This window comes from Mchenga conophoros, linkage group LG13 (genome assembly GCF_057382185.1).
Source record: "Mchenga conophoros isolate Kocher_MC1m ecotype Shallow Benthic linkage group LG13, M_conophoros_male_GT1.1, whole genome shotgun sequence".
In the NCBI taxonomy this organism is placed as follows: Eukaryota; Metazoa; Chordata; class Actinopteri; order Cichliformes; family Cichlidae; genus Mchenga; species Mchenga conophoros.
The window spans coordinates 20,199,476-20,222,512 of NC_140538.1; the positions used below are offsets into that span (position 1 = coordinate 20,199,476).

Sequence of the window (23,037 nt, forward strand, 5' to 3'; positions counted from 1 at the left end):
ATCCAGTGAGATTTTGTCAGAATGGATGGACTTACGAATGCAGATTTTGATCCACCATGTAATACCATCTGGAAAGTGTGTTATTGGGATCACTGCCAAACACACAGTCAATGCAGCAAAAGCATGCCTTGATACAGAAACACACAATGGAACATTATCAGGCCTCAACATTAATGAAACAGTGTGTGTTCATCTTGACAGAGAAAATATACATCCCACATTTCTCACATATTTAATATCTAGTAATTTATATTTTATACTTTACAAACATGTCATCTGAAATTATTACTGCATGAGGGGAAAAATGTAACAAGTATTACAAAAAAACGATATATTGACATTTGCACATGCATTATTATTTGCAGATTGGTGATTCTTGTTTTAAAGTGGCGTACATAGTTTCAATGAGAACACAAACTGTATGTAAAAAGGCATTAAAGCCATGATGGGGCTTAAAACAGCTTTATTTCTTTAAACACAGGCATCGTTATATATTCAAACAACTTCCACAACCGATAAAGAGCAAGTATACAAATGATGCAGCTTCAGTCATCATCATCACCATCACATCACTGCATCCCCTCTACTGATTCTCACAAAAGGACAACAAACCTAACACGAATATCAAACCAAAAACAACCCAAAACAAAACAAAAACATTTCAAACTCATTCTGGCTGATTTCTGAGCGATTAATTTAGGTTAGCATATCCAGTGTTGTGTCCCCATCATGGTCACACACATTCATGAGGCACAAGCACTTGGCTTCCAGAGTAAATTTACAGTTTTTCATCATCTTCCTCAAACAGATAAGTACCTTGCAAAGATTTTAATATGTATGTCTAAAAGAAGCCCATTAATAGATCTGCCACTTTTGCTGTTAATAAATTCTCAAGTGCAGGCAAAAATGAGAAGTAGTAGTTTAATTAAAAAGAAAGTCACATCCACATTTTTTTATTTCTATCTTTTCTAGTAATTTTACTATTTTCCTACCAATAAAGAGAAGAAAGCTGCTGAACCCATATAATTAAAACCACAATTAACTGAATCCTTGAAAATACAGCAGAGACAATTGGTCCTTTACATTACACACACACAGAGAGTGCAGGTATGCAAGTAGAGTAACATTTCACTGTGCATAACGGTCCCAGACTGCCAATAACTAATGCAGCGCATCCACTCGCACTATTTTTAACCTCAGATAAAAATCAGCAAAATAAACTGACAAAAAGTGCTACTGCTGTCAACACTTGGGATTTATTAGTCTTTCTTATACCAATTAGCTTTTCAGAAACAGCTTGTGTAGGTTCGACTGGAATTTTAACTTAATATGTAGATAACCAAACCATGTAAAAGGTCTAGAAAGCATACAGAAAGATTATAAAGCACATTTAGACCTGAGCTCTACACAAATAAAGGTTAGATTAAAAAAAAAAAAAGCATCTATGCTGCTACTCACAAATGTGTGTGCTGAAAAACAACCAATTTATTTCAGTTAACAGTTAACTTTAAGGTAGGACTGACTTGGAGAACACTTCCAGTATCCTGTCATTAGTAACACTGACGGAGAAATACAGTTGAGAGGTCTAATTAAGGGGAGGCATGCGTCAACTTCAACCAAAGATGAAATAGCTGTACAATAAAATAAACAAAATATATTTAAGAAAAAAAAATCTGTATTCATTACTTAATGAAATTGTGCTTTCTAGTCCCTTTTCAGTGTTGGTTATGATATCTATAAACCTACACAAGTGAACAGTGATTCTGCTTTTTCAGTGCACGTATTCATCATCACTGAAGTCTGAGTCATCGGCCTCCACTTCTCCTTCAATCACAGACTTCTTCCCTCTGCAGCAGGACACCACCAGACCAATGAGGAAAGCCTAAAAACAACGATGAAAGCACACATGACAAAATATATCAAGGCTCATTTCATTGCTAATGTGGAAAATATTTAGCTGAGGACTTGAGCGATAAATTCAAAATGCAGACAGTGACATCTCATTCATATCTTTGGACTTACTCCAATAAAAGCCCAGTTCCCAAAGTAGTAGATGGTGCTGAAGAACCAGAACTTGTGAAGGAAAAGATAAGACCTTGTCACAGTGCACTGATCTGAAAAGAAGAAAAGCACAACATTAATGACAGAGGCTATATGCAATGTCTTCTCTCTGTGGCAAGTTTTAAATCAAGCAGTCGCTTTGAAGTATTTGTCTCACAGTATTGTTTGGACACCTGTCGTGTATTCAAATGACAGGCTTGAAAATCAATACTTGACTAATGTGGGCCCAAACGGTTTAGTAGTTTCACTCTAGTGGTTCATTGTTTTTAGGTGAGAGGTGCCTGCATGACACAGATAGGTTCTCTGTGGTCTGGAGCACAATTAAATGTGACACATCTACTGCTGCTTTCTGTTTATAATTGCACAAGTGTATCACTTGTTATACACCTGTGTTATAAAGTAGTCTATATTAACTTAAGAGCTCAACACAGGCTGCTGTTACTACATGGAGCAGGGCCTCGGGCAATTTTGTTATTGTAACTAAAAAAGACAACCAGTCGTCGGAAAAGAGGAAAGCTGTGTCACTGTCAGTGTGAATATGGTTCAGCCAATGAATAAAACTGGAATGAAATATAACATTTAATAGAGTATATCCACTATAACACACTGAAACCCCAAAAGGCAAAAGCATGGGCCCACAGAGGACACCAGCAAATGTGAAGACAGTGAACCATAGGTTATGGGTTATGCATGTAACCCCAATTCTCTGATGACGCAAATTCAGGCTCATGACTGTGTTATAAGTAGACATTTCAGGCACTTCAGATCTTTAGATATGAATCCATCACAAGTCTGGTCACCAAATATGCAGTGATTCCTAAAGAACCATTTCCAGCTATAAGAAGAACAAACCAAAGAATACAAACTGGACTATCTTTGTATTTTGCACCAGGAACCATGAAGTGTCAAGTTGACGAGTTTGAATCCAGTATCTTAAATTGTGCTCTGAAATGTTTCGTACAATTCAGAGATCTAAGTCATCATCATTTCTACATCCACTGACAAAGACACGGCCTATGTCCATATAGAGGTAAGGTAAGGTTAGGTAAGGTAAGCCATAGAGCAAAGCTTCTTTGAGTTAAAAGATGACAGTCGATTTCTTTGAAATGACAGCAGAATGACTAAGTGCAGGGGGAAGAGAGGCATATTGTTCAAATGACGTTTCTTAAGACAGCTCAGGCTGTGCAGCATCTGATATTAAATGGATGTATTTACATAGATGTATGGAAATATGTAAATTTCTTTATGTATAGGTAATTGTGTAATGACTTTACCTTTCTCGCCCACTTGACATTAAATCAGACTGTGTGGCCAATGAATGACATCCCCTAATTAAAGCCACAGAAAACCTGCCAAACACCTTGAAACATTGTTTGCAAGTGTACCTTTTATCCCCTTAACATCCGCCCACTTTTATACTGAACAAAACTAAAAGCTTGAAAGCACTTTGTTTGTTATTCTCTTATGATGAAAACACAGCCCAGCACATAGTGATTCAACAAGTATGTGGCCTCGGAGATGACAGAAAACATAAGAAACAACCATTTTGCTGTGTACCTACTGTTATTACAAAGTAAAAACTGCTACGGCTGCTTCGTCTCTGGTATTTGTATCTTAAAATGGTTTATAGCCTTCATATCTTTGCTTTGAATCGATGACTCAATGAACGGGCCTGTGCCATTTCAAATACACTGGCAGAATTTTCCTTGAGTGCCGTAGAGTGTTAAGAATGAAAAGGCAGAACGTGCTCACACAGATATCGATTTGATTTCAGTTTTTGTGTGCACTGCACTTTTGCCAACTACTGTGTAAAAACTGATAAAGATGCATTTAAGAGGATCATCTATTTACTTGTAGTGCATTAAAGCACCCATTCATTATGTGTATGTGTTACTGTAGCTAGCAACTTAAAAGCAACACAAGTTAATTTGTGTAGTGCATTTCTTACACAAGGGCAACTCAAGGTGCTCTCACTTAAAAATTAAATTAAAAAAAAAAAGAATTACAACATTAAAATGCAAATGAAAAGAATAGAGAAGAAATTAGAAGAAAAAACATTAGACACGAGGATTGAAAACAAAGGAGTGCCAGATGGTTGATGTTGAGCACTGAAGGGTGAGTCAAAGGAAGTGCAGAACATAAATGTTTTAGTGTTGATTTCAAACAAGGCTGAGTTTCGAAAGTGGAAAAGACTAAAGAGGTTAAATGCTGCACAATAGTAATCCACTAAATGAACCAATTTAAAGCTGCCACTTCAAATGTATCAGTTTTCTGGGAGAACCTTTTTGTCCCAGCCTCGACAGAAGTAAGCAAACCTCAACTCTGCAATGTTCCTCAAATGACATTTTATTGCGGTGACCAAAGGCAGCTCAATCATTATTGACTCAGCACTGTGATCATGAATATAAAGCACATCAAAATCAAAAGCCCCAGGAAAGAAACTCGCTTATTGCTTACATAATCCAATTGCCTTCTCTTTTCTGTCGAGCTGCTCTTTTCCTTATGCTGGTGACATCACCTTTGAGCTTCAGCTCCCCACTTTTTGAGTGAACTGATACTGTTATTGATCCGACTGCCGCAGACAGCAGAAATATTATAAAAGTCTTAAGCTGAGTCATTTAGCCTTTATGTGTATGAATGGGTATTGGCAGGCGTGGTAAAATGCTGGTGACGTCAAAAGTAGAAAGTGCCAATGATATGCATGCCATGTCTGGGTCTCTTCTTAGCTCCACAATTGTTTTGTGTGAAAACACAGTAAGAACAGATCGCATTTATTAATTAGCTTAGCCATGCACACTTAAGCAATAAAAACAACAAAGTATATATGGAAATACACTCCTTTATAGGACTTGCATCATTTCTACAGAACAAGGCAAGAGAGAAAGTCCCAAAAGCTGAAGTCTGGCTATGTTAGAGAGCCATCTGGAGCATTAACGCCAACCCTGCTGTGCTGCTCCTATCACACTGTTTCTTACACAGCTCTTCACACTGACTTGAAACGTATGAACAGTGCAATCAGACCTACACAAAGCTACATGACATCAAGGTCCACAGCAATAACACAGTCTTTTTGATTTTTTCCATTAAAGTCAATACTTTTAAAAGCTTTCCCTACCAGAGTTCGGTGGAAAAATTCAGCTCAGTGCTGTTTCATCTATAATACAAATGAGAAGACGCAATCCCACAGGAGTTGTGATGTGCAACAAGAATCAGCTTTCACTTCACCAGGACCAGGAGATAATAGAAGAAGCAAGTCTTTCTTCATCACTGTGACCCCACTCTTTTGCTCCACTACCTCAGCCATCTGTAGCTCTCCAGCTGCTTACCAGAATTGCAGGGCACTGAGTGGGATCTACAGATGGTTCACAACAGTGGTCTGCCTAAATATATTATCACGTACACCACTGACCAGCTTCACCTTGAAATCATTACCGTTCTCTGATAAGAGTATGGGGCAGCCAGGGAGTGCAGGTAATTTCACCCTGACTCATGATACCCGGGTGAGTGCTGCCCGGTGTAGGATGATGCATTATGCATAACTTTCGTCTGTGCATCTGTGCAAATACATGCATAGTACTCTGCACACACAATGTGCTCTTCCAAAAGGTTCTTGATCAGCAAGCTCTTGTGCCAAAACCGTATGCTTTTACTTTCCATCTAAAGTCCTTTGAGAATACTGCCATTCCTTCAGCAGAACTATTTTCACATTTCTGGCTTCACTTATTAGTGTTGTGCGTAAGAAGAAAAAAAAAAATCACCAGAAACATCTTTTGGCAGTAGACAAAAAAAAAGAAATCAATTTGAGCAGTGATCAAGTTCCACAAAAAGATAACACACATAACCTAACTTGACCTCACCAAAACTACTGATCATACGAACTAAAACCAAAGTGAGAAACAAACTGTTTTCTAAAGCAAAGGACATTAAATTAAGTTTTCAAATCAAGACGAATGCTAGGAACTATTACTTTTTAAGAAAGAAACCGTAATTATTTTTACACATTTAGCTGAGATAAAGGGGTATTGGGAGCATCAGGTACAGTCAGGTATTAGATGTAGAAAGCTCAATCTTCTCTTAGCTCTTTTTTTGTGTCTCTTCCAACCCTGAAGGAAACAGCTGGCTGCTAAATGCCCCACTACAATCAACAGGTCTATAAAAACTGGGTTTATTTAAAATTTTCAATTAGGATCACTTTTAAGCAAGGAGTAGCATTTTAATTAAGCGTCTTTAAAGCTCAACCTCTATCAAAAAAGTAATTTTATTTCTATCAGTTAATAGTGGAGGTCTTTCTGAGCAATACCAAGCAAATATACCCTTTGAAAAGTGATTTTCTTTCCTCCTATAAAAGGTAAGGGGTGTCTGTGGATTACAAAATGGGCATTTTTCTTTCAGGAGAATTACTTTTGATTGACATATTCCATTGTAATGCAAATTGATGATGATCCCATTGATGGAAAGAAAATTACTATTAATTTGAGTTGGGGTTGAGGGAGTCCTGTTGAAAATTGCTATGGTACCTGGCATCTCAGAGCTAACACGACGCAACCAGCCCCCTCCCCAACTCTTTAAAACAATGCTGTGGAAACAGGGAAGTTGCTAGGAAACAGACAGGAGTCTATAAGTGTACAGTTTGATCTCTAAGATTCAATATAGGAATAATATGATACGTCTTTCAAGGTGAAAACCCAGCTTTATGTTGCTATTAAATGAATTAAGCTCACGCTGCTAGAATTTTACCCGTAATCACGCAGAGAAGCTCACTGATAAATTGAGCCACTGGGTCAAAAGCAAACCTTCGACTGGATGTATTGATATTAAATGTGAAATATACTTTCCTTGCTGCATAAACATGTTTTTAACGTTTTGATCTGTTCTTCTCCACAAGTGTGTTGTTTTGGTAAGAAATTCAGTGAGCTGCATTGGGTTCAAAGCTATAAAAATCACTGGTCAAAGTGTCCAGGGAATGAGTGTAACCACAAGCTGAGTTTCCTGAATTAATGACGTAGGTGTTAACATGACTGCAAAAAACAACAGTTAAGGACATTTAATCCCTTAAGTGAGGCAGTCATTATTATAAATGGACAAGAAAGAGAAATATGTGATGGGTTGGCCACAATAAAAATCACTGCATCAATAAGTGACATTGAAGGTTATTTAAATAGCCCAATCCCATAAATGTCAGTCACACAAATTAAAAAAAAAGAATAAATAATGAAATTCTGATTATCCAAAAAAGGCTTGTGTGCGCACATAGACTCACAGAAAATACAACAAAACCACCAAAAATAACAACAAACAAAACTGACTGGGAGTAGTATTTTGTTGATGGTTTTAGATGCATATCAGAATTTATGATCAAAGCAAAGCCCCCTGCAGAAGTAGCAGCATGAGCATCATGGAGGTAAGACTAATTTGACAGAGCAGCTGAAAGTTCTCTGTGTTTCAGCCAGGCTTCATAAAACCTATAACTAAAACTGAACAGGGAATGTTGCAAAAGTTCAAGTTTGTGCCAGGGCTTGTGAAATGTTACAAATATAAGATATAACACACACCCATTTTTTTAAAACCCTAAAATGCCTTTACTCCCTGTGTTAAATTGGATAATCAAGAGAACTTCAAGTTTCAGATTGTCTGGCGCCATGGCAGCTAAATCCTGAAGATTCATTTCCATTACGCTGAGTAAATGAGTAATGGCATGGTAATGACCTTAGAGTACATAATGGAGAGCCTGGCACTGAGCACCTGCTCGCCAAGATGTTAGTGTCATTACCCAACTGTGACCAATCGCCCAATCAGTCACTAGTTTGACTTCTACCCTCTTTTGTCTTAGCTGTCTTGATGTAATGTCATACTGTGGGTTATTACAAAGTGATGCAGTTCCCGTGCCTTGTGATGCAAATTTCTACCAAAGGGTATTGCCATAAGTTTTTCTCTTATCATTATTTTTACATCAACCAAAAGGGCTTTTAAATCCCAAGAAAAGATACATGTCTCCATATCTGTGCTTGAGTTCATACTAGATTAAAATTTCAAGAATAAGGAATTTGGACACAACTGGCAAATTCTAGGCAAATTTCTCACGATGGCACCATAAATTAAAGAACAACTTTAATGCCTTTACTATTTACTAATTATTACTATAACTGTTACTACTGTTTTGTCAACAACAGCATTTCTCAATTCTCAGATAAAAGTATTAACATGGTATGAAAAACAATGAAGAATCAACAGTTTACAAGATGAGCACATTTTTTAGATAATGAATCAAAACGGGTAAGTTTTAACAGAACTCATTTTTTCAAACTATGAAGTCTGCTGGAAACTTGCTTTTGTCAGCTTTATAGGCAAGGCACAGTTCCTCTCCAACAAGTCTATATCAATTACGGAAAGAGCACCGATCTCCTGAGTCTTCTCTCTGACACAAGACTCTACCTTCCTGCACCTAACTCAAGCGTCAGATTCTTCTGGTGGCTGTCCTCTGTTTTGTGCATACTCAAAGTTTTTCAGACTTTCCCAACTTTTGCAATGATTACTATTTGAAATGTAGTTTGCTTCATTTTTTTTGCTTCAACTTCATCATTATGTAGCAATTGTTAGATTAATACAGTGGGTACAGAATAAAGACAATCAGCGTTGGTCATGTCTGTGTCACCCCAAAAATATTTTACCATACATTATGTGGAGCACATTTTTGCTCAGTGTGACACCCTGGAAAAACATAAATTGTGCAAATCAGATAAATGGAGGCTCTCGACTGTTTGCGCTGCATGTAGTCACCTTTCCACAACTACGCACTGTCTAGGGGCAAATCAAATACTATCTTCTTATAAACAAAAGGGATATTATCTAAATGGCAACAGAATTTTTTTTTTTATCATACAGTCACTTTTTTTTAACTGTTTAAGCTATTAAGTGTCTGATTGCAGTCCCTCTCAGTCACATGTGTTATCTCTGCTTGACACTTCCTTCGCCTCATGGTAGGTGGTACAACGGCTGTTGTGAAAGCAGGAGCCATTTACAAGATGGCAAAAAAAGAACTCATTTTACTAAGCTGGTCAAAAGACAAATTACAAATCTTGCCAGACTACTAACTCCAGCAATAACGACACCTTTAGTATAACAGTGCTGAAGAGCTCCAAAAAAATTATGAGATAATTCTCACAACTAATCAGGAGCTCTATGGGTCATTTATAACGACCGCACGTCACACTGGAGCACCTCATATGTAAGAAACCAATTGATGTTTAGGCCACTCTTGTAAGAACTACCTGAACTGCTGCTTTACAAAAAGTGTAAAAACCGCACATTTGAACCATTTTTTGTGAAAAGCAACAACTCAGGAACACCGACAACAAATGTCATACTTTAGTTGCCAGTTGTGACAAAACTTCTTAAGAACTGTAACAGAATCAAATGATGAGGCAGGATGTTTTGTCATAATTACATTTCTGCTAAATTCCAAGCAGTCTGGCATGAAAGAATACCAAACATGTATTCATGATGATGGTGCTTGAATATATTAATAATACTGGCTTCTCTACCAAAATACTTATGATGTATTAAAAGAAACAGTGATATGTTGACATAATAATGCTAAAGATGAATTGATTGATTGATCTGATTTTTCTGACATTCTGTCAATAAGTGTCATTTTATTTTTGGGTTTACTGAACATCACAAATGTCGGCAAAATTGAATAAAAAAACAAAATTATATGACATATTGTTTGTATTTATTTAAAAGCAAGCTGTAAGGATAACTCGACAGCTTTACTGTTCTACATGATAATGCATAAACTGATATAAATCTATATTATCCTATATGACAAATCAAATGCAATATGTCTGTATTTGATTTGTCATAAGAGCAGGTTTTCTAAAAGAATATTTTATTAAATTTTCTGTTGTACACTTTGGGCATGGATGTAATAGTCATTTTATTCTGGCACCTACATGAATTTCAGTATCTCAGACACTTAAATGCTACATGTAGGTGTATATAAACATTAAATAAAATGAACAGATGAATGTGTTCTTAGGGAAAAGCCCTCAGATGCAGCAATATGACTTTATGCTTGTTTGTTAGTATATTAATATTGGCTGTAATAAAAAACCAAAATAGGTTTTAGCAAGAGCTAAAGGAAATCAGCAGCTAAATTAATGTGTGCAGTTTCCCAGCATAATAGAATATTGTTGAACAAATGGTCACAATATTCCACAAATTGAGTGTCTTGTGGTACCATCTGATTTGCAGCTATAAAGATATACATAACTTATCTTTTAGTAATGAAGTAAACAACAGGAGAATATGCTGCAGAATCATGATCATAATTAGAATCATAACTGTTAGAGGTGGGGAAGAAGAACAAACATTATTATCTGAAATACATACAATAAAAAAAGCTATCGCCACTTATTTTGAACAATATTCTTTGATAAGCATAAGTATTACTGGGAGATTTACAGATACCTAATTACTGTATGTCAGCAGGTGTAAACAAATGGTTTCAATGGATTTATTGGATATAACCTGTTTAAACATTAAATATAAGCAATCAATATAAGCATTGTTTGTTATATGTAATTATATATATATTTATATTTCAAACTATGGTAATTAAATAGGTGTTTGAATGTTTACCTTTGATACGAAGGAAAACATTGTAACATAACTTAATTTCAAATATGAAATCATCTGTCTTTATATTCCACATAAAAGTATTGTGTGTGATCCTACTAGTTATTTCTCTACAAGGCTTTCCATTTTTATAAGCAATGATCTTAACATGGCAATGATCTGCCTAATAAGGTTAGAATAATAAATATTTTGTAATTGAGAGATAACTTCTCACACAATGACAATTGTGAAACCACAGCCTTTAACAAATGCCATTTCCTCTAGTTCAGTGCATTTGAGCCACACACATGCTCTAAATATCATTTATATAGCTCCATAAATAATTACTCCCAAAAATAACTCCAAACACATCAAGTACCATTTAATAAATTATATAAAAGCTTATGATAATAATATCACTAATTTGCTGTTAGATTAATGATACTTGATTGTTAAAAGAATTTCCCTCACTTTGGAAAAGATCTTGCTACTGTTTGGTGCTGCATGCATCTGAAAAATTCAGAAAACAGCCTTCTAGAAACAGCCAGATAAGTGATAAGCTGACGTTAGCTCATATCATGTTGAATCGGAGTGATTACAGACACGGTTTTACATTTACTTAAGACTACTATAAAATTGTATTGTAGATAGATTGTAGAACATTATAGAAAAAAAAACTGTATATGAGCGAAAACTCATATTTAGAAAGGGTTTAGAAAGGTCTGTGTGCTCCTGTGTGAGGTTTCAGGTACTGGCACAGACTTTGTTGTGTGTGCAGAGAAAAGCAGATTTAACTGTAACAATTTACTTTTCCCCCAGAAAAAATGGACTTTGAGGATTTAGCTATACAATTCTGGGGTAGGGTCTAAAAGACCATAACAGTGAGTCTGAAAGCCATTTTTCCTGTCATGCTACTACAGTTTAGGGCATACTGTAAAACAACACTATTTTTGTTTTGGAGAACAAAAATAGTATTAAGACTATTAAGGTTAGAGTAGATGAGGAATGATAAAAGGCACATGTGTCAGGTATGTTGAAAAATGAAGTAAATTTATGATCTTGTTTGTTTTTCTTTAAACCTGCGTCGAAATGAAAATAATTCCTTTTCTGTCTGTTTACTTGAAGCCTTCAATGCTATGTTACCCCATTCAAGACAGATGTCACTGTGGATCTGCATATATGTAGAATAGCCAACTAGCTAGATAGATTGTCATCTGTATCATAAACAAACTTATTACACAACATTCACACATTTCTACAGATGTATCTTTGGTTTTACACATCATACAAAGTATCCCCTTCACCACCAACAGCAGCCTGACATGAGCATTTATCACATGAATAAATAAACATAGTAGAGCTTATACTTATGTGCATGCACACGTTGGTGTATTCATGCCTCCTTTAGTGAATTAAACATTTGCATGTTGACAGTAAGACACTACCTACTGCATTAGTAAACATTTGTTCTTGGTATTATTAATTCTAATACATAATGAATAGTGATAAAGATTACTGAACAGTGTTCTACATTATATAACTTGGTCACACACACCGTCCTTCTGTTCCTCTAGCATGAATTCCACGTTATGAGCAATAAATGTTTCATGTTGTCTTGTAGGTTCTTTAAGCATCTCACGATTGGAGCCAGCGCTACTATAGTGTGGTAGAAATGACGAACTTACCCTCAGGTGCATCTGCATCACATATCCTGGAGGTGTTAATAGTTGTATTCCCAGATGTAGGACCTGGTGATGGCATCTGAAACCAAAAAACAAAACAAGAGTGATGTACGTGTTTACTACAGAAACATTAAACACTGCAGTACACAAATATTTTGGCATTTTATGAACATGGAACTGTTTGAACTATCGTCTTTAAGAATTTATAACACTGAATTAGTACAGATCATCAACATACTTTATTCATATACTGTATTATCGGCTGATTTACATTATGCAAAGTAAAAACAAGATGATTTGGGTCCAAAGGACTGTAAAAGTTGTAATAATATTAATCTAATTTTCCTGCAGGTATACACAATATATAGCTATTAGGGGTGCAACGATACACAAAATTCACGGTTCGGTTCGATACTTTGGTGTCACGGTTCGATATTTTTTCGATACAAAAAAAAATGTTCATGCCTTTTTAATTTGTCATTTATTCAAATTATAAATATATATTTTAACTCAAAAGTACAGTTTTTAAATTTAACCGTATCCCTTGTGCGTGTTTTTTATTTTGACAGCGAATGCGCACCTGCGGACCACTTATGTGCAGCCCTGGTTATTTAGCTCATCATATTGCAGCCACAGAAATTCTTTTGTCCACGAAACCATAAAGCTGCACTTTCTTTTTGCCTTATAGTCTGATTTGTCATAACTTCTCCGTTTTGTGGTAAGCTTTTCTTTGGCTGTCACTTCTTCACCCTGACCTGTCTTATTTGGCTCAGCAGAACTGAAATGCTTTTACACGCTCACTCACATAAGCTCAGCGATTCTCTGCGCGATCAACCTCTCACATGTTTAAGCTGCGGGAGATTTCACTTGTCATGTTTGCATAGTAAGCTAACGATTAATAAGACGATCTCAGAGGAATTGGTGCACAAATTATCATCACTCACAGATCAGTGCTGTCGCTCTCTATACACAGTTCACACGATTGCAAAGTGAAAGCAAAAAAACAAGCGCAAATTCAAACGCAACTTCAATATGTCACATATTGACAGTGGCTCACCGATGCCAATGACATAATTACCCAGCTACATTTCTGAAAGAATGCAAAAGCATTGACATATATTTTTCCTACAATAGCCCGACGGGCAGGGAAGAGATAGATTTTGGTAGCCCGACTGAAAAAATCGCTAGCTCCGGGACGTCGGGCTAGCGATATTGCAAGCCCTGTATCTGATTGAGGAATCACTCATCTTTGGAAAAGAGAGTTTATTACAGAGAAATGGCTCTTTCCAAAATAAAAGCTATACTATCCGCTTCTTCTGGGCTATATTCTCAGCAGCATAAGGAGAATCATGTGCTAACAGCTGTCTAAATGACTCGGCTAAAGTTAGTAGCATGCTTGTTGTTTTTGTCTTTGCACTAGGATGATGTCGGTGTAAATGTGCAGTCATATTCGTTGTGTTCCCACTAGTGCTTTCAGGTTAATCTCGCTGAAATGACCTTAACGCCACAACACCGCAAATCTCCGTTAACGAGCTACCGCCGATCGCTCCGTGCATGGGGCTAGACGGCAAACACGTTAACGAGCTAACTGCGCTAACACACTAGTTCACACCAATGTAATTGAGCATTGCATGGCACATCCAACATACTGTTTTACTTTAGTCCATGACGCGCTTACCTTCAGGGTCATACGTCACATGAAAACCAAAATAATTCCAAACGCCAGATCTGAATGAGGGTGGGGGAGGTTCAATTTGCCTGTTGCAAGTAGAGCTTAACTTCTGTCTCGCTAGCTTGCCCTGCTCTCTTCCTTCTGACTATGCTGTCTGTGTTGAGCGCTCAGTGGATCTGCGCTCGACAGTGCAGCCTAGGCGGAGTAGTCGAACACAGATTCACTGAGCGCTCAACACAGACAGCATCGTCAGAAGGAAAATTGATAAAATAAATTACAAATGTTGTATTGTTCGATACATATGCGTACTGAACCGAAAGCACTGTATCGAACGGTTCAATATCGATACGAATATCGTTGCACCCCTAATAGCTAAATCAGACATATGAACCTCTGTTAACAATGACAGTACGGTGACAATGCATTTAATAACCAACACAGCTCTGTAATTAATTGAAGAAATCGACTAAATATCTAACTAGTAAGGAATAAAATAATTCCTACCCTTAATTCTCAAAACAAAAATTAAATTTTTATATTCTATGTTTAATTTATGTCAATTTTAGACACAAAAATAAAATATTTTTTGGTCCCTAATCCTGCACTTGGGGACATTTGCAAAAATCCATCCAATCAAATGCGATTTGGGGTGATTATCTAACTCCACCCATTATATAAAACTGCACGTGACCATGTGGTGCGCAAGGAAGGTAATATTAGAAATGTAGTGTTTTGATTTAAAAACCAAAAGGAAAAAAAAAGAAAGCAGCAAGTGTTAATTAATTTTGCTCCAGTTCCTCCTCCTGGTCTAACAGCCCAGATGAGGAAAAGTCTAGAGGCAACTAACCCTTTACTGCTTCTTAACTTGATACTTCTCAGCCTCAGCGCATGCATTTGCTAAGCTCTGTCCACTTTTTAAGCAATTTAATCATATCTAAACGAGGAACCTAACAGAAACAAATGTGGGAGCTCATCATGATATTGATCACAGAAGAATTCAACCAGTCCTATTCAATATTTACTCTAAACTGTATGCATCTTTGATATATGGGGTGGCTGTAGCTCAGGTGGCAGAGCAGGTCAGCCACTAATCAGAAGGTCGGTGGTTCAATCCCAGGCTGCCTCCCGGCTGCATGCCAAATATCCTTGGGCAAGTTACTAACCCCATGTTTGCCTACTGGTGGTGGTCAGAGGGCCCGGTGGCGCCTGTGTCCGGCAGCCTCGCCTCTGTCAGTGTGCCCCAGGGCAGCTGTGGCTACAATGTAGCTTGCTATCGCCAGTGTGTGAATGGGTGGATGACTGGATATGTAAAGCGCTTTGGGGTCCTTAAGGACTAGAAAAGCGCTATACAAATGCAGGCCATTTACCATATAATGTGATATCAAAATTTAAAAGAAAAGAACAAGAGGATGTTTCAGTAAAACAACACACCGGTTCATTTAAATTATGTTGTTTAAAAGATTTTTTTTCTGATAAAGTGTAGACGCAAGGGTGCATCTAAACCACCTGCGTACACCCACACAGCGAGAAAGAGCAGAGCTACATTAGATCACATGGAGAGTAGACTGTCAAACAGCAAAGCCACATAGTCTAATATAGAAAGACGGAACTGAAAACGAACAAGAGTCTAAAAGCCCCGCTGCCAGCCTGTAGAGACCATGCTGCTGCCTACACCAAACTGAACCAAAGAGGTTTGAACACACTGACTAACTGACACTGCCATCGTTAGAAGCTCTCATCAGGGAGAGTGAAAACAAAGAAACACACAGGAATGGACATGAATTTTTCCTTACCTGTACAAGGTATTTCTGGCTGCCATACATGACATATTGTGGGGCTAGACTATAGATCATGTAGCTGGTGTGCAGAACGATCAAAAGAAGAATCATACAGAGGAAGAGGAGAGCCTGGGGGCGAGTTTTCTTAGGTCTTATTTTGTACAGCTGTAAAAAAAAAAGAAAAGAAAAAAAGAACACATTATCATGTAGTTAACTGGGCATTTGCAAAAATTTAAATACATAAATAAGGCATTTTCTTACCCTTATCCAGAAGAACCAAATGCCCATGTTACGAATGCCGGCCATGGATGTGAGTACGAAGTACACTGTGATGACTGTGATCAGGATATAATCCAGTGGAAAAACCTGTGACATCAAAAACAAGTCAGCTACCGTATAAATCTTAAATGCACAACAATAATTATTGCATCCAGAGCCAAACACTTAGGATGGTAATCTTTCAAGGAGCAACCAGTAAAAATGGGTAATCCCACAATATCTGGTCAGCTCCAATAAATGCTAACCATATCTATCCTGGTTAGTCTGCAGCACATTCACACACCAGGAAAAAATCTGAACATCAACAACTGTTATGCTTTGCAACATGAAGTGTTCAGACTGGCAAGTTTAGGTATTTAAACCAATTTAGCAGTCATGTTTTGCCAAGCTTTTGTGTGTGGTCCTGTCTTTAGCCTCGTCAAAGCAGCTGCTTCTTTTACAGCTAAATGAAGAGGCAAATAAGCATAAATGGTCCAAGTACCAGGAACTGGTAGATCAGTGCAGGAGGAGAGGCTGTATGGTGCAGTGTGAGCTGATTAAGGTGCAGCTTTTTCAGTCACCGGTGCTGCAAAAAAGAAAGCCATCATGTCCACTCTGGAAGCTGCAGAGAGGGCCTCCAGATGGCTTTCAATGAGGAGGAGTGATCCTTTCGCCAATGCTGCTGGGAAACAAGCCAGGGTCTGAACAACCCTTGCTGGGTTTCCTGAGTGAAGGTGTATGATGCTGAAAAACCTGGAAACTCAATGACCTATCACTGACGATGTGTATTGTGTAACCTAATTTCATTACAAATTAGCACTGACCCAAAAATCAGTTTAATGTGTTTAAATTTCAGCACACTGAAGCACATACTCCCCAAGTTTTAAACAACATCTCAAGTTCATTTAGGAGAGACCAGTGATAAAGCTTTTAAATGATGCTTCATTGAGGTTAATGATGACAGAAACAAAAAAATATGGATTTAAGCATATCTTAATTGAGTATAATCACTATTCCAACGTGAGAGATGAGAGGATACTCACAGGCTGCAAGGCTAAAAGAAGTTCATTCAGAGGATTGGTTAGGTTGGTGCCAAAGATTATGAACCCAGAGCTGATGCCAGCCGAGTGGAGGGCTTTATCCAGACTGAGGAGGAAAAAAACAGAGAGAAAGAAAAAGAAGAAATAAGGGTATCAATCTCCAGTATTAAACTTTAATATATAAGGTTAAATGAAGCAATTGCACTGTTTATTTTGGTACATTTTGGTCTTACAAGGCACACACTGCAAACTGTATTTTGTGTTACAGGACAAATCATAACTTACTTTGAAATGAAGAGGGCAATGGTGAACAGCAACGCAACCAGGATAAAGAATATGCCTAGTAATATCTGCAAATCAATCAATCAAAACAGAGAAACAAAAATAAATAACTACAACAAAATACCAGGATACATTTTTAGAAATGACTGCTATAGGAGGGACGTGTAATCACAGTGTGCCCTTGTTTGTGAACTGCATTAAAAGCTGCATTTAAATAAAATGTGTATTTTTAAAGACAGCTACTTAGTCAGCAAATATAACCTTTCTACCATGTCTTTTGTCAAACAGAGACCATATGGCATAGCCAGCCACAGTTTGGCACTGTCGCTCAGGGTGACAGGGGGAAGCAATGGCACAGCTGAAGCAGAGTTAGGAGGCTGCAATCAGGGAGGAAAAAGCTGGCTGATCAGATGAACGTAGTGGGAGGGGAAAAAAAGTGAATCTAATGCTGATCTTCATATCAATAGTTAGACCAAATTATACCAAATTATCTGAGATAAACCCCTTGCAGCAAAATATTAATTAAGATACTGATGACAGACTTAGGAGAGAAGCAGGCAAGACGGAGAAGAAAAACATAATTTAGTTTAATTTTAAAAAAGTACAGTAATCTTTTTATGAAACTGCTACTCTAACCAAGGAAATATCTAAAAAATGAGTTTACATGTATTAAATGATAGTAAAGTTATTAAAACATTAAATAAGGCACCTGCCATATATATATATACACTTTTTTAATAAAACCTCTATAAATAGGTGGCACAATTTTTCACCCTATTATGGTGCAAGTTGCTTACCTAAAAAAAAAAAAATAGCTTGTTACATTTCTTGCGCGATCAAAAGAGAGTAACTATTGTGAGCTCCATGTCCTCACGCACTGATTTTAACTGTCAGTGTTTAACATGCTTAGTGAGTCATTTTCGCTCACTGTCGGTGTTGGTATTAAAAGGACAGCATGTGTCTGAGGAACAGTGAGGCTGAAATCGCAATCATTTGGCTTATCACTCTACACCAGGCTCTCAGTATACAGTAAATAAATCTCCCAACTCATTACTGTTTAAATTTGAGTCTGGGGACTATCATTAGCAGCAACCCCCCTGGTTAAAGACAAACTGTTACAGACACTGGTTTAAAATATTTGTTTGAGCCTGCAGTGCAGTTAAGTACTGAAAAATGAACAGCAGTAGGAAAAGTAAAATGTGAAAGAAGGGAATGATGCTTGAATTTATTTTATCCTTAACACATGGAAAAGGCATTAAAAGTGAGGGGTCTGCAGGACTGTAACTGGGCATTACCACTGATAAGTCATGTGGTAATGCCGAGTAATAAGAGCACATTAAGCATGTAAGCCATTCATATAGGCACAAAGTACATTTGTGTGCACGTGCTGGCTGCATAGGTTGAAATATGAACAGAAGTAAGTGGATATTCTTTCAGTGAGTTATTACAATAGCACTGCAGCCAGCCACATAAGTCTTTTATATCAGTTAAAAGAAGAAAAATTTTTTTCTATAACGTGGGAATAATCGAGAAGGAAATATACGACAACGAAAATCTGTTATCAAAGTCTTTTGATCTTTTTCAGTAATGTTATAAACATTCTTGTTACTGTATTTCAGCTGCAGTTCAATAAAACTATTAGGAGTAAATACTTCTGCTGCTTGAGGATTTGCAGTATTGTAACTTTATATTATACCTTTTATTCAGACCCTCCACCATTATGTTTAACAAGAATAATAACAGTCATAAGTCTGTTAAGAAAAGCCATTTTCATTGTGAGAGCCACTGCATTGTCTCAAAGTCCAGTGAAGTGTATTTATGCCATTTTCAATAGCTGTTTCTGCCAATTGTTGATAAAAAAAAAGCACACACAATAAATGAGTGGTTTGGAACAAGGATATATTATTAAGGATTGGTAAGAAAACCTAGCCACGCGGGATTCTGGCTGAATTTGTGATTTATTTATTTTTGCCCCCAAGTGACTGCATAAAAAGCCAATGTGCTTTTTATTTAACTTCAAAAAATTATTATAAAGCACTTCTATTCAATACCATGAAAAACTGCTCAAATGAAATGTATGTAATTGATCAGAACTTTGAGGCACTTTGAGTCTCTACATTATGCTCATCAGTACATTGTGTCTGGATGTTTTGTACTGGGCCAGTAATGTTGGGACCAACATGTCCACTAGTAGCCAAAAAAAGAAGAAAAAAAATATGAAAAACAATAAAAAGACAAGTTTCTTGGTTGCTTTGGTCTATCCCTTGGGTACCATGAGATCCTGCCTGAGAAATATGAGACTCCCTGAGAGACTTCAGAGTAAATTAGGTGAATAGATTTCCTGTGGGAATCATGTAACTATGCGGTTGTGTAAAGTAGAACTCAAAGTAAATCTAGAGCAGTTCAGATTGGAAATTGAGCACAAAGAAATTGTTTAGGAAGAAGTAGTTGAAGGTGGCTATAAAAATACAAACACAAAAATGATGTTTTAAATGTATTACACAAGCTAGAGCGGGTTTTTGCAGTTTCACCTATTCTTAATCTCAAATATCAATTAAAAGAAGCACTGAATAAATACAGCACTATCTATGTTAAATAACCCTGTCTGTATGCTTGCATTCAATACACACTCATCAGCATAATTTCCCTTTGTACAGAATACTTTGGAGAACATAATTTACTTTTGTGAATGAGAGCCAATTCCATAATGGACACTCACCTTGAAAGGTCTGAGAGCACTGCCCACTTTAGTGCAGCAGTTCCTCTCTGCAATTTCCAGGTGTCTCCCCCTGCGCCGGAGGACCTGTAGTTTGCCCTCCAGCTCCTGCAGGTTGTTTCTATCCCTCGAGGACAGAGGACGTCCATCTTGGCACTGACAAGACGACCAAAAGATATCCCAAATGCATCAATGATCGATATTATGCGGACTTTTGAAACTACACTACACTGCTGGAAGTTTTAATGAGAACATTGAAAAATGTAGATATCATTTTATCTGCAAAAATATGATTTTAATAAATATTTACAGTCAAGTGAATGAGTATGTAGACTAAAAATAGTGGGAGTATTATATAAATGCTGTTTTCTAAACATTCTCAAAGCATATACATACTTGTAAATGTATATCACTGTATCATATTTAAACTACTGCTCTCACAATATTAAAGCAAACTGTGCGTGTTTTGCATTAACCTTCTTGCTACTGTGAAAATAACCTTTAATGCTGCCAATACCTGGTTTTTAACAAGTGCATTTATGCAAGGGACAAATAAGGAATGATCTGGACTATTGTTTATACTTCATGTTGCAATGAGCAACTAATAGATGTCTACACTTTCAGTATATGTGGCCTCCAGCTGGGAAGGTGGTTGACTAAAGCAATGTTACCCACACATAACAGAATTCAAAGACAAAGGGGCACATATGAGATAGAAAAATCCAGAATGATATTAAAGGAAAAACAAATAAAAACAGCATTTGTTTTCATGATTACTAAAGTAAATCTTTTAAGCTTAAATAACTCTTTGTGTCTTCTGATGGGACTCACCTTGGATTTTAGCTTTTCAATCTGATGCTCAACATCATCAATGTCCTCAGTGTTCTCCAGGCGTTCATACTTAACACTGCGGGTGCCTTTTATCAGATTCAAAGGCATAACAGACATACCATATGCCTGGAAGACAGTGCAAAACTACCATTATAATCAGACATCATTGTCAGAGTGAGCACATATGGCACGTGCATCCACCCACACAGGCTCCTGCCTGACGGCAAACCCATCACAATGTGGGACATGACAACAGTCAAATGAGGGTAAGCAAACACACACAGCAAATCATATAGTTCCTGGCCTCCCAGGCCATGTCATTTTTGGTTCAGGAAAAAAGATTAAAATGGTGGAACCTATAATTGTGCTGAGGTTTATTGGAGAATTTGCTGCAACCATTTTGTGAGGATATCACTGCCTTATATCACTCTGATGCATTTACAGCTTAACAGTGCCCCCATGTGACAGCACTACCCTCTCTCTAGGATATGAAGAACTTGTTCTAATTATAATTTTCAATAGACGCATTTAGGTAGGAAAATCAAGATGCAGTCAATTTTCACCTGAATTTAAATCAACAGATGTCATTTAATTATATTTCTTTGTAAAAGTTAGATACAATATATAAACACTGCACAGTTTCCCACAAAGATAGACAATAAGAGAAAATCTGTGGGGTGATTTCATCTTTCAGGGGTCTTAAATCACCTGAAGGGACATCTGGACTTTAATCAAAAACGAGGGACATCTTTAATACCAGGAAACAGACCAATCAATACAAAGAAAAGTAAAAGCAACAGGCCAATGCTTTCACAATGCTGTCTCACTTTTATCAACTTGGAAGTGTGCCATTTTACAGGTTCATAGTAAAACAAAGGGCCATTCTGTGCAAAAGATGCTGCCCTCCTTCCATTTTTCATGTGGGGAAATGTCACAGTCTATATTTTTCTAAAACAACTTTTACTAGTTTTTGAGTGTTAGGTAGCATTAAGAGAGCCGCATGGGATACTAAGTCAGGCTACACTATTATTAGTCTCTGCTGAGGATCTCTGCCACGGGCGAATGTCGCCTCTTGCAATGAATCATGGAGCTCTTAAGGCCAGAGCATGTCCCGAATATCAAACACACTCATAAAAGGAAAACCTGTCCCAGATCCCAAGAGAAACATTTCCCACCCCTGAAATGTGCAACTATATGAGAGAAATAGAAAAGAAACTAAAAGAAAGACAAAACAGGTTTCCCTCTGCTGGAGTGTACATTTTTAGCTCACTCATCGTAATGCATGCTCATTAAAGTTATTTTAAAACTCACCGTGGTCAATAATAACCAGAAATAGCTCAGCAGGGGAGCTGGGAATGTGTATGCAACTCAATAAGTGTGTGTTGGCTGAGGGTGAAGTCACTAGCTGAAATCATTCAGTCACATGACTGCTGAGTGGGAAGAGGGAGAAGTAGTTGGGCACAGGTCTCCTACACAAGCCTCTTTGTTTGTGTTTCCACTGGATGGATCTGAGGCCCCCCACAAGTTCTCAATGCTATCAGTTAAGAAATAACAAAGCATAAAATTCTCTGGATAGAAGTGGGTGAAAAGACATTTCCACTCATTTAAACTAACATATTCAGGGTTCTCTGTCATTTGATTCAATTAGCAAAGGGTGTTAGAACAAAATAATCTTCACAAACATGACAGAACATTATGGTTACCATGTCTTTGTAGACTACAAATTGTTCTGCACTGAGAACTAATACAGGATTAAAAACAGACTTGAACCCTAAAGTGAACAGGGAAGAGAGCAACTAGATTATTGTAATGTTAGGCAGTGGTTCACTACACTGTCTCATCCTCAGCCCTAAACTGCTTCTGCAAGAGGTCTTTTCCTGTTAAAAGGGAGTTCTTCCTTCCTACAGTTGCCAAGTGCTCACTCTTAAGGCCTTTTCAAACCAGACATGTAAAACCCATGTGAATATTTCATTTGTTTACTTTTTTTTTTTCAGACTAAATTAGTGTTCATGGAGCCATTCATGCCAACTGTGTAATTTTACTGTACAAATTTGCAGCGTTTATTAATTTATTAATTTTTATAAAAGCACTTTGTGACTTT

At 37.2% G+C, this 23,037-nt stretch overlaps 1 protein-coding gene across 1 annotated transcript in view; it reads right to left on the bottom strand.

The window, feature by feature from the left end:
* Positions 1–228: 228 nt before the first annotated feature.
* lmbrd1 (LMBR1 domain containing 1) overlaps positions 229–23,037 on the bottom strand; it is a 48,991-nt gene continuing 26,182 nt past the window's right edge. The window contains exons 8-16 of the mRNA XM_085297103.1: positions 20,937–21,062; positions 20,109–20,261; positions 17,393–17,457; positions 17,111–17,213; positions 16,071–16,175; positions 15,825–15,974; positions 12,363–12,438; positions 2,023–2,114; positions 229–1,882 (exon numbers count right to left, since the gene is read on the bottom strand). Coding sequence (XP_085153229.1) covers positions 1,772–1,882; positions 2,023–2,114; positions 12,363–12,438; positions 15,825–15,974; positions 16,071–16,175; positions 17,111–17,213; positions 17,393–17,457; positions 20,109–20,261; positions 20,937–21,062 — 981 coding nt within the window. The 3' untranslated portion in view covers positions 229–1,771. The remainder of the gene's footprint in view (positions 1,883–2,022; positions 2,115–12,362; positions 12,439–15,824; positions 15,975–16,070; positions 16,176–17,110; positions 17,214–17,392; positions 17,458–20,108; positions 20,262–20,936; positions 21,063–23,037) is intronic.